We start from the raw sequence: 13,166 nt of genomic DNA on the forward strand, positions 1-13,166 counted from the left end.
TCATCTTTGTTCTTCTAAAGTCTCAAGTTCAAGGAGCTCTATTAGGAGGACTATAACAGGGTCACCTGAACTGGGTAGATCCAACTTACATTTGTAATCATTGTTTTACACCTCAGTTACATAGATAGATAACCAGCCTCTGTGCTGAGATAGTACCTGCAAAAGGCAATTTCTCAGTCTCCTTGTAAGTGAGCCAACTGGCCCTGGATACAGTAACAGGCTGGGTGTAAGGCAGGGATGACATGGCACAGCTATGTAGGTTAATAAATACTGAAATATTTCCATATTTGTTGGCAATTAGCCACTCCTAGAGCACCCCTCCCCCACCAACAACCCATGTGATCACGCTGTCATACCAGTATTTTTCCCAGAACACCATCTCCCAGTCCAGTAACCAAAGTGTTAATGCCCAGCACAGGAGGGAGTCACCAGGGCTGTTAAATATTTTGAATATTACCAATGGATAAAGACGAACCACCACACCCACTCTTGAATGTTCATTGCTGGCACCATCGTCCCTTTGGATTCCAAGAGAGAACAGCATCTCTTGTTGGCCAGTTTTGCTTCAAGTTCCCAAATCAAAATAAAATAACTTCTGATAGACTAAACGCTCACCTTCTCTCCAGGCTAGATACCAGTCTTGGGGGAAGAAAGAACTTTTTAATCCAAGGGCCACAGCTTTTTTGGGGGACTTGTCCTCCCTAAAGGTGAGTGACGAAAGTCACCGGAGACAAAACCTGATCACTTGCCCAGGCTGGCTTTTCTCCATGAGCGGTCTTCCCTTCATTTCATGCCATTTACAAGGCAGCTTCCCCATTCACCATGATTTTAACATTTCTCAGGAGACTAGAACACTCCCTTAACATTTGGATCCACTGAGGGATCTGGGGAGAACTTGGCCCTGGAATAATCAGCAACATCATAGTATCACCCTGCCATATGCAGAGTCAAGAGAAGGCAGCACAGAGGTGGGGAAGAGAAAAGAAACTGCCTGTGGGGGTAGAGGACAGGGGGAGAAGGATCATCCCTGATGCAGGAATTCTGCTGTTGAATCAGGGAGCCAAAGGAAGAGGACACAAATTGCATTGGGATAAGCAACCGGGCGTTGCTCTGGGAAACAAGGGAAAAGGCAAAGCAGAAGGGCCACATCTACTCACCGGGGCTGGTTATCGTCAGGAGGTCGAGCTGCCGCTGTTGCTGCAAAGGAAAACACATTGTGAGAGAACTGATTTAAGCCAGAGTCAAACTTGTTGCTTAGGGGTCAGGGTGGACATGCAAGGGGGATGTTCAGACATGCAGAGCAGGGCACGCTGTGGAGAAGGTGATGGTCTCGTGGTTCCACAGAGAGGCCTTGCACGCTAGAGACCAGGAGGGATGGATGGCCTTTCTGGTCAGAGCTGTCAAATTCACCTATACTAAGGGAAAATGATGCCCTGAGAGGAATGTGGCTTACCTATAGCCACAAAGAAAGTCTCTTTCCAGACTCCCAGCCAAGGCTCATCCCTCTGGACCAGGCAGCCTTAGATTTCTCCCTGCGTACACTGGCTATCCTGGTTAAGTGGCTGATACCCTGGCAACCCTCTTTGCCTTGTCCTTAGTCACTGTCAGCCTCCTTTCTAACCATGATACTCCCAAGGGTTGGTTTATTTATTAACTCTGCTCAACAATGCTATGACAGTTTCCATTACTGATGATGAAACCATTCCTTCTCTAACTGAATCCTCATCTCCTTGTGCCATGCAACATTCATAGAAAATAATATCTGTCAGGTACACCAGGCACTAGATGAAGCCGCTCATGTTTGGAGGCAACTGGCCCTGACCCTAAGGGCTGAAGTGATCAATATCTCAGTAGGCTTACCACCCCCCCCTCCCCCGCCGCCCCGCCCCTGCATCACACCACACCTATGGGGAAGCTAAGTCCTGAACTAGATGTCATGGGAACCTGGGGGTGGAGAAGAAGGCATTGGAGGCTGAGGATGGGGCAGTGGTAAGTAACTCTCTTAAAGACTTGTTTTTTTAAATTAATTTATTTAATGGAGGCTAATTACTTTATACCATTGTAGTGGTTTTTGCCATACACTGACATGGATCAGCCATGGGTGTATACATATCCTCCATCCTGAACCCCCCTCCCACCTCCCTCCCCATCCCATCCCTCAGGGTCGTCCCAGTGCACCGGCCCTGAGTGCCCTGTCTCATGCATCGAACCTGGACTGGTGATCTATTTCGCATATGATAATATACATGTTTCAGTGTTGTTTTCTCAAATCATCCCACCCTCTCCCTCTCCCACAGAGTCCAAAAGTCTGTTCTTTACATCTGTGTCTCTTTTGGTGTCTTGCATATAGGGCCATTGTTACCATCTTTCTAAATTCCATATATATGCATTAATATACTGTATCGGTGTTTTTCTTTCTGACTTACTTCACTCTGTATAATAGACTCCTGTTTCATCCACCTCATTAAAACTGATTCAAATGCATTCTTTTTAACAACTGAGTAATATTCCCTTGTGTATATGTATCACAGCTTTCTTATCCATTCATCTGCCAATGGACATCTAGGTTGCTTCCATGTCCTAGCTATTGTAAACAGTGCTGCGAGGAACACTGGGGTACACGTGTCTCTTTCAATTCTGGTTTTCTCGGTGTGTATGCCCAGCAGTGGGATTGCTGGGTCATATGGCAGTTCTAGTTCCAGGGTTTTAAGGAATCTCCACATTGTAAGACTTAAGTCAGGATTCCTTAAGCCTCTGTCAACCTCTGACTCTTTCCTACACTTGATTTTCCATTAATAGCAGTTTTCATTAATATGTATTTTTTTTTTCTTAAAAACGGGTTTTAACAAACTTCACTTTGAGAACCATTGCTTCAGGATGCACACTGCAGAAGCTTCTGATTATCTGGTATTTCATCCAGTGGGTCCCTTGGCGTATTTCACCACACCTGCATTTCCCTCTTTATCTTGCCTCTCCCCTAGAATGGCTCCTTGCAATTCGGCTTCAGCAGAAAGGAGAAAGCAGCAACACTTTTTGAGTACCAAACATAGGCCTGGCGAAGGACCAGGCACGAGACCAGGCACTTTGATGTGTCATTTCTTCTCACACTCTTGGCAAACCTGCGGGGCTCGTACTGTACAGCAGAGGGACAAGCATTCAGATAGGAGAAATGATCTGCCTGAGACCACATCTTTGTTAAATGAGAGAGCTGGAATTCAGTCAGTTCTAATCCTGGCTTGATGGTTCAAAGCAAGATAATGCACATGGTAAATCACTCAGCATGATGCCTGCCAATTAATAGATGCTTAATAAAAAGAGCTATTTTTGTATTGAGGCTTTGTTATTATTATAGATCTCATGACCCTTGGTTTATAAAAGCTGCCTCGTCCTTTTCATAGAATTATTGATACCAGAGCTCGAAGGTCATCTAGTCTGATCTGCCCCTAGGATCAGAATTTTCTCTACAATGTCCCCACCAGTTGTATAAACAGCTTCTGTTTTCTCCCCTTTCCTGATAGGGAACTCATTTCTTAACAATTAAATTTTAAAAAAAATTTCTTTCGGCCACAGCGCATGAGATGTTCGCCCTCCTTGACCAGGGATTGAACCTGTACCCCTAAACTGCCCCATTTTGAGCAGGGTTAAAAGCTGTTTCCTTATAAAATCATTGTTGCTTTGGCCTGTGACAAGTTTGGAGATCTGAAGAAGATCTGTGTCATCTTCTCTCCTGGTTAAATATTCCCAGTTCTTTCATCCTTGCCTTATAAGGATGGTCTGAAGTCTCCTGGCCCTTGTGGTCCCCTACTCTTCCATTTACATTTCATCTGTCCTGGTCAGAACCTCTTTAAGGTCTCTCTACCCCTTGCTTTAATGATTTCTCAGGGCCCTAAAAGCAGGTCTGTATCCTTTCAGAGTCTTCTCAATCACACATCCCTGTTTTCCTGCCAGCTCATAACTCATTCCAGTTGACATTTTCAAGCAAACAATGCAACTCCAAGATGTCACTGACCTATATTGTGAGCACATATCCTCGTGCTGAAATGAAACACACACCCACACATGAGAGCTGGAAGGAATGCTGGAGCCAGACTGCCTTCTTTCCCAAACACGAAACCAGGCTAGTAGTACGATCGGCGCAAGCTGCCTTTGCCAAGGCCAGCCTGTAGGCTTGGCCCTTCCCTCATACATGAGGAAAGAATACAATGTGTCCTTCCATTTTTCCATAAGCTTGGTTTTACAACAACCACCCTTAGTGAAAGAGATCTGTTTATATGGAAAGTGTCTAATCCTCATCTCTAAATGGTGATTCAGTATCCGGGGTCCAGCAGAGAAAAAGGGAAGAAAACCTGAGAGGAGCAGAAATAGACCTGGCCTCGCGTCCTAACTCCTCTCTGTGGTCTTGCCTAACTTACTGCATGTCTCTGGTCCTAAACTTCACACCTTAAAACGAATGAGTGAGGCTAAAACACTGGCAGGGACTCTGAGCAAAAAGCAAATAGGCACTGTGCTTGCGGGCTCCCTCTCCTGGTATAGAGAGTTCTCTGGGAATTCCTGTAGCCAGGACCCTGGGGGCTCAAATGATAGGATTTAAAGGAGAACAGATTTTAGGCTGCCTTCACACGCTGCCACTTCAGTGCCTGTACGTGTCCCTCACAAGCTGAGGGAAATCTTAAGGGCCCGGAACAGCTATTACACAGTAGCCCTCAGTGAGCATGCTAAACTCAGCTGAACCATTCCTGGAATCCACATCATCCTTTCAAACCCCCGTGCCTTTGCTCGTCCTAGTCTCTCCAAACTAATCTCTTGAGATCTTCACGGAGCTCCCTCCTCATGTCTCAAGACCACCATGAGGTCTTCTTTGCACGTCAACTCCCAACCTAACCCCTTCCTCTCCTTTACTCAGAACAGAAGATTTCACACTGTATTCCTTCGATGTATCTTGTAAAACCTCCCTTTTGTATCATGCCCTGTCATAATTACTGGTTTCCTTCTCTGTTTCTCTCATGAGGTCCTTGTTTGAAGACAAGACTATGTCATTTCATCTGTATATTTCCAGTGCCCAGCAGAAAGGCTGAAAGGAATGCTTGATGTCCTCTAGTTCAAGTGATTCAACTATTCCATTATTCCCTCTACAACCCTCCTGAGAGATGTGTCAGCATGGAAAGGAAGCATGCCCTTTCCTGTAAAGGACTTTCCCTCTGTCGTGGCTTTGGGGTTTCCCACCTTTATGATTTTTCTCCCACCATCTCTGCAGCCATATTATTATCTATCCACCTCCCCTGGAAACCTTCCTTCCTTTACTCCCATGCGCAGGATCACTGTTTCTCCTAGACCCCTACAGCTTCTTCTGTCTGCGCCCCTCCAGTGGTGATGAATTGAATCTAGCCTGGTGACGAGCCCCTTTAACCTACAGCTCACAGACGTGTGTGCACCACCTAGTGGCCCAAGAAGATAAGCGTAGACTACTGTCTTAACAGGTAGCTCTTTAGACAAGATTGTAGTCTGCATGTCCTATATGCAAACAAAAACAAAAGTATATGTTCAGGAATCACTGCGCAACAGTTTTAACCTAAGATAGTAAAATATCCAAATAATTTCCTCAAAGTCTTTCAAAAATGAAAGGAATACAATGGAAGAGGAAATTTTAATCATAAAAGTGTGCCTAGTATTTAGGTTCACCAAAGGAAACTGGCATTTATTAAAATAGACAACTGACTTGTGAAATTTCACCAATAATATAAATTAATTATATAAGAGGGGAGCATGGTAGAATAAAGAATCACCAAATTATGTTAATTAGTTACCAACTGAGAGACACAAGGACCTTTTACATGGAGATGATACATTACCTACCTGTCTGGATGGTAGAAAATGCAATATTAGCTGGAGAAACATAGCTAGCTAGACAGCAGGTTTGGTAGACTGACAGGGCCTGCTGGCTGAGGGCTGTGCAGCTGAACCACTAGCTAACCATAAGCTACCGTTCCAGGAAGGCAGGCCCTTCATACGCTAGTGGTACTCTGTGTATGTATGTGTGTGAGGAGGGTAGGGGGACGTTCCTCCTCAGACAAAGGAATTCTACACATACACTGAGGGCAATGTGCCCAGGTGTGTCTGGATGGTATTCCACGGACTCCTGGAGGAGTGTGGGTATGCCAGGGTTGGATCAGTGGTGCTGTGCAGACTCCTGACTATGACCCTGCATCCAGCCTTTCTTGGTAAGAGTAGTGCCTCTAAAACATTCAGAAGAAACCCACTTCTGTGTTCAACCAGTGTGTGGCAGATGACACCAGTCATGACTCCAAAGAGACCGTGCGAACTGAAGGTCCCAAAGTCTACAGGAATGATCTCTAAATTTGGTGGGACCAACAATGGCAGGGGCATCCACAGTGGCTGCTAGAGGAGCACACACAGCATGTGTACTCCAGGAATCATCCACATTCCCCAAGGGATCCAGTGGGAGCTGTTTTGCCAATACAGTGTCCCTTCATCTCTGGTCACAGTTGACAGCTCCCAGGGTAAAAAGTACTGAAAGATTGGTCAACTGGAGACCTCAGCCAAACACTGTGGATCTTTTGTGGATTCAATTATTCTCAATAGAAACTATTGTTGTCCTACATTGAAGAATCTATCTTTAAAATATTTGCAATAATAAAAACAACACATGCTTATTTTGGTCATTTTCCAAATTTCCAGAAAATTCAGAAAGTAAAAGAGAATGAAATCTCATCACTGGAAGAGAAGCACCATTATCATTTTGGTGTATTTTTTTGTCATCTTCTTTGCTTGTGTCTATTTAACAAGGTCATATTTATATATAACAAATGAAGCACGTTTTAATCTTGTGCACCCTTATTTTTTGTCCCAGGCTGAGTCTTTATTTTGAATTATAAGAATGTAAGTCACATATCATTGTTCAGTCACTCAGTCATTTCCAACTTTTTGAGACCCCATGGACTGCAGCACGCCAGGCTTCTCTGCCCATCACTAACTCCCGGAGCTTGCTCACACTCATGCCCATTGAGTTGGTGATGCATCCAACCATCTCATCCTCTGTCATCCCCTTTTCCTTCTGCCCTCAATCTTTCCCAGCATCAGGGTCTTTTCCAATGAGTAGGCTCTTTGCATCAGGTGGCCAAAGTACTAGAGCTTCGATTTAAGCATCAGTCCTTCCAGTTAATATTCAGGGTTGATTTCCTTAGGATTGACTCTCATATATTTATTGCTATAAATAATTTTAGTTCTTACTACTGTGACTTTGTTTCTAGTACTTTTTTCAGGAAAGGTGGTATTAGTAAGACAGTGGAAAACTACTTGGTTATTCTGTCGCAGGAGGCAGCAGGCAATAACCAACCTGAAAGATACTCTTCTTCATATCTGAAGCCCCTCTCATCGCAGTTACACAAAAGATTTTGTATAAAGAGCTTCAAACTCAAAATCAGACAGACAAATGTTATGAATCTTGATTCTATCATCTTATAGCTGTGCTATCTAGGCATGTTTACTTAAGCTAGCTGTCAATTAGGTATCCCATTCATAAAAAGAGTATAGACCAAGCTCCAAGAGTTTAACAGGAAAGAAGCTGACAGAAAGAGGAAGAATCATTCGGGGCAGAGGGCGGGGCGTGGGGTTAGGAACTTGGAGGTGCCAACAGGTAGAGTGGGAAGCACAAAGGTTGGAAGCTAGGATTTCTGAGGGCTGCTCCAGCTGTGCCCAACTTCAGGCTGAGGCTTTGGGCTTCTCATCATCTGGTACCTTAGCCTTTTAGAACAGCCTCTTAACTGGTCTCCCTGATTGAGTTTTGCACATTGCTGCTGCAGCTGGTGTGAACTTTCTGGAATCACACCTTAAAATTCACCAGGACGACTACGGAATAAAGTTTAACCCTTTAGTTGCTGTTGGAGGGTGTCTATGGCCCAGCTCCTGCCTTCTGTCTCCCATTCCATCAGACTCTGAGCTCTGACCATGAGAAGCCACTTCCAGTTCCCCAAATTTGCTATGCTCTCACCTCTAGGCCTTTGTTCTCTCTTTTCAGAACAACAGTCTTGTACCCAACCTCCTTTGCCTGGCTAACCCCTACTGGTTCAGCTGTCCACTCACACGCCACTATTCTGTAAAGGCTTTATTGACCTGCCAAGGCTGGGCTGGATCTTGTCCTTAGCCCCCTGGGCTTTCCCACGAAAGCACCGTCACAATGCCTCTGCTGGTCTGCTTACTTCTCCATCTTCTCCCCTGTGTGATCTCCCTGAGGGCAGGGCTGTGTCATCACTAGTGCGCTCCTCTCAAGGACTAGCCCAGTGCCTGACCGGTACGTGATACTCACTAAACATCTGCTGGTCACCGGCTACCAAGATGCTGGCTAGAGAGAAGGTCCTACTGAACTGATTGTCAGGAAAAGTCTTTAGCTTTATCCCCTTCCCTCCCCAAAGACGTGCACACATTGGCCCCGTAATTGTCCTCAAAACCCTATTTCTGCCATGGGGACCTAGGGATTAAACCACAGAGTATCTGGCCTTCTTCAGCTGGATGGGTAATTATGAGGCTACGTTTAAAAATGGACTTTTCATTTTGGTCACGAACTGCATTGCAATTACTTCGCAGAATGAGAAGGGGACATGGTGTTCCAGGAGCTCAGGAACAGGCTTCATGTGTGGGGTTCTGCTTGGTGGAAGAGAATAGGCACTGATTATGTGTTCTGTTTTGCTTTTTGCATTTCGTGCAGGATAGCTATTTGGGGGAAAAGTCAGTCTGTCATGGCATAGGCTGGAGATAATTTAAATAAGAGCACAAGTAATCTCTGCATTTTCCTGCCACTCCAGAAACCAGCCAATGTGGGGAGGACCTGGGAATCCACACTCTCCAGAAAGGGGAGGTCACAGGAGCATGGGCACGCATTTGGTTTCATGGCTCAGAACCCTCTTTTCCTTGTAATCCCCTTCCTATTCCATTCTCCCCTTCACCCAGCCAGAGTCATTTTCTAGGGCTCTCAGGCCCCCTCCCTGCCTTACCCTAAGCAGAGCCTGCTCCCTATAAAGCATTTCACGTAGTGCTCACCTCTCCCTAAACTGACCACTTCTGATCTCTCCTATTCCAGTCTAGCCTGCACACTGACTGCAGGACTAATCACTCTAAAGTTAAATTCGATCCTTTCTTAGGATAATTTAATAATCCTGGTTGCATTCCTCATAAATACTAGATTTCTTAGTTTAGCTTTCAAGGACAGATGACAAATATCCACAAGCTCTAGGTGTCATTTGAAAAAACAGTTTTTATATTTTAACATATTTGGAGAACAAACAAAAAGTTACCTATTATTTCCAGAACCAAACTTCAGACAACAAAGATAGGCCTAATCACATGGGTCAGTCTCACATGTAGAAAATGTGGCAGAGGAAGATATGGGGAGAACCAGTCACCTCTCTGAGGAAAAGGAGCAGGGATTATGAAAGTCTGCAAAGCACTGTCTAAAGCACGGAGCTCAGGCCCACATCTCATTGAAGCGGGACGCTGGCTGTCTATTTGCCTGACCCTTCTGTATGCCACCATCTCACCTGTCCCCGACCCTGCCTTGTGCCCTCGATGCAGTCCCCTTTCTACTTCTCCTCATGCTGAACAAGTGATGTGTGGCACAGCTTCCCTGACCATACTGGGACTTCACTCTTTGACTCTTCATTTGTTTATTCATTAATTTAATAAATGGCCATGGAGCACCTACTCTATACCAGGCATACTGCTGCCAAGAGGACAAGAAAGACACAGCCTCTGTCTTCAAAGAGACAGCTAACAGTGACGTGGAGAAGACAGACATATATAGCTAATAGTGAGGTGGAGAAGACAGACATATTAAGCAAATAATCATATAATATGAATTAATGTCAGTTATCGTAAGTGCTTCAAAGAAAAACATGTGGAAAGGTACGTGACCAGGGTTCAAAGTATTTCTCAAACCTCACCCAACCCAATGGCTGATGGCGGGATGCCTCTCGTAAGCATCCACCAAGTCCACTACCTTCTACAGGAACCTGAGCAATGGCTGAGTCTCCGCTGCTCTTTTGCGCACCTACTCCCATCAGGATAATAAAAAATACATTAGCCTTTTACTCAGGGAGAGAGCGAACATCACTCATGGCTGAAATAGAATCTCATGAGTAGGGGTTAAATTCAGTGGGAAGCTGAGTGGGGCAGCGGACAAAAGCTAGGGTTGCACAAGTGGGATTACTTCAATATATTTCACTGAGTAGTTTCTGCTTCTGTAGCTTCCTGTTATTGGAAAAGCCAGGCACGCAAGTGGCTTTCATCCCCAGGGCAGCTCAAAGGAGCATTTGAGTTCAGCCTCTGGCAGCCTGCACAAAAGCAGGGCAAATGGGAATGGGGAAGAGCATATGAAAGTGCAGAGGCATCCTGAAAGCAGGATTAGCGGCAGCAGAGGCTGGAGCGACTCCATTTGCTGAGCATTTACTCTGTGCCGATCCTTACCACCTTCTGAAGCCAGCACTGCATTGTTACCCATTTACATAAATGAAGAAGCTGAAGGTCAAGAGGTTACATTACCTGCTCAAGGTCACAGCTGCTATTGGAGAAACGTATACTCGAACCCATACTGTTGGTCTCTGAAGATTATACCCAGGTAGCTGTGAGAGCACTGGGGTATGAGAAATGCTTTTGGTGATCCCCAAGTTTCTATACAGAGGTGCAGTAGGAGCACCTCTGTAGAGTAGGCAATATTGGAGAGTTTTCACTCTGGAGAGTAGGCAATACTCTACCACCGAACAGCCTCTGCCCACAGGAGGGTGGGAGAAGCTTCAACGTAAGTGTGATGTTCTGTAGTTTTCCTTCAGTGTTTACAATTTGAAATTCTATATTTACCTGTACTTATATTTGATCAATGTCATTCCCATTATATGCTAAACTCTACGACAGAAAGGACAGAGTTGAGCTTTCCTGGCAGAGTGGACTCTGTTTAAATATGTCTTAAAAATCATATGTGGAAGGCTAGACCAGGTTTTAGAAGAGGGCTAGATAAACAGATGAAACCCTGATTCCTACTGGAGATAAATGATACATAGCCCATTCTAAAACCCCAGCGAGTCAGATGGGGGCTTGTGCTGGAAGACTCCACCCTCCCAGCTCTAGAGGAAAGACCCATGCATCAGGAAAACAGTGAGAGGAAGGCTGTTCCAGCCGCGAGTCAGAAGATTTCAGGCCAAGACAGACTGCTTCTTCCCTACCTTTGCCCCAGTAACACAAGGCCACGTGGGAACCTGGAAGAACAGACATGGCACAGTGATGGTGCCACTCAAGGCTGGAGAGGATGCCTGCAGGACTGACCGAGGCCCACCCAGGGCCCCTCTGGGCCCATAGCATCTAAGCATTGATTTAACTGTGTCTCTTGTTACAGTTAGGGTTGGGCAGGAGACAGAGGAGACACAGGTTCGATTGATCCCCTGGGTTGGGAAGATCTCCTGGAGTAGGATCTTGGCAACCTACCCCAGTATTCTTGCCTGGAAAATCCCACAGACAGAGTAGCCTGGCAGGCTATAGCCAATGGGGTTGCAAAGAGTTGGAGGTGACTGAACACGCACACCCATGCAAACTAGAGTCAGCTATTTACATATTGGTCTTATTTTTCATTCCACCTTTACCTCCCCTACCTCCATCTCCTCCCTCCTGCTTTCTCCTCCAAGGTTAGAGTTGAGTATTTTCTGTGTTGGGTGTTCTCACTGTACCTGATTAGGACCTGAGGAAGTTTGTTACAGATGTGATGTTTTGGCTTATTATCAGACAAAGTTACGTATCTGGTAAGTTTTCTTTTTATATGTTTTAGGTTACAACTTTCCTTTTGTAAAAATCAAACTTCAGGGTTTAAAAGATAAGCCTCTTTGGCCTTCAGCTGATCCTTCAGATTATTCTTTATTTTGAAGGTCATCATGATCCCGTGTGAGTGAGGCTACCCCACAACACAGCTTCCTGGAATGTCAGAGCAAGGGGATTTGGAAATCATTTGGCACAACTACCTTATTTCAAAGAAAAGTACACTGAGCCTATAGAGGGAGAGGGGGCTGCTCAGAGTCATCTGCCACGTAGTTCTGCTCTATTTGCTCATGTGCCTCCTTCAACAGAGTGGAGAAAAGGGATGTCTGTATCCCATTCATGCCTAGAAGCGCATAGATGCTCAGAGGGGGAAAAAGAAACTGATAAGGCAACTAAGAGAGTGAGGTGAGCGTATGGAGGCAGGGGGGCATTTGGTTAAGAACTTGTTTTGAGTTCTAATGTCTATTTGATTCAACTGGTTTTAATTGAGGTGTTATCAGGAGGACTTCCTTCAGGAGGTGGTAATTGAAATGGCCCTTAAAGATTAGAAACAAGTAAGTTACTTCTCACTGAGAAAGTGAGGCAAATCAACTTATCTTTGACAAAGGAGGCAAGAATATACAATGGATTAAAGATAATCTCTTTAACAAGTGGTGCTGGGAAAACTGGTCAACCACTTGTAAAAGAATGAAACTAGATCACTCTCTAACACCACACACAAAAATAAACTCAAAATGGATTAAAGATCTAAATGTAAGACCAGAAATTATAAAACTCCTAGAGGAGAACATGGGCAAAACACTCTCCGACATAACTCACAGTAGGATCCTCTATGACCCACCTCCCAGAATACTGGAAATAAAAGCAAAAATAAACAAATTGGACCTAATTAAAATTAAAAGCTTCTGCACAACAAAGGAAACTATAAGCAAGGTGAAAAGACAGCCTTCAGATTGGGAGAAAATAATAGCAAATGAAGCAACTGACAAACAACTAATCTCAAAAATATACAAGCAACTTATGCAGCTCAATTCCAAAAAAATAAATGACCCAATAAAAAAATGGGTCAAAGAACTAAATAGACATTTCTCCAAAGAAGACATACAGATGGCTAACAAACACATGAAAAGATGCTCAACATCACTCATTATCAGAGAAATGCAAATCAAAACCACAATGAGGTACCATTTCACACCAGTCAGAATGTCTGTGATCCTAAAGTCTACAAGGAATAAATGCTAGAAAGGGTGTGGAGAAAAGAGAACCCTCTTACACTGTTGGTGGCAATGCAAACTATTACAGCCACTATGGAGAACAGTGTGGAGATTCCTTAAAAAACTGGAAATAGAACTGCC

General features: G+C 44.6%; 1 protein-coding gene across 1 annotated transcript in view; it reads right to left on the bottom strand.

Annotated features, from left to right (window-relative positions):
- The window catches only part of AGBL4 (AGBL carboxypeptidase 4), a 1,455,026-nt gene that overhangs the window by 357,320 nt on the left and 1,084,540 nt on the right, over positions 1 to 13,166 (bottom strand). Inside the window, exon 6 of the mRNA XM_069590969.1 lies at positions 1,158 to 1,197. Coding sequence (XP_069447070.1) covers positions 1,158 to 1,197 — 40 coding nt within the window. The remainder of the gene's footprint in view (positions 1 to 1,157; positions 1,198 to 13,166) is intronic.

The sequence above is a fragment of the Ovis canadensis genome, chromosome 1 (assembly GCF_042477335.2).
Source record: "Ovis canadensis isolate MfBH-ARS-UI-01 breed Bighorn chromosome 1, ARS-UI_OviCan_v2, whole genome shotgun sequence".
Taxonomy (NCBI): domain Eukaryota; kingdom Metazoa; phylum Chordata; class Mammalia; order Artiodactyla; family Bovidae; genus Ovis; species Ovis canadensis.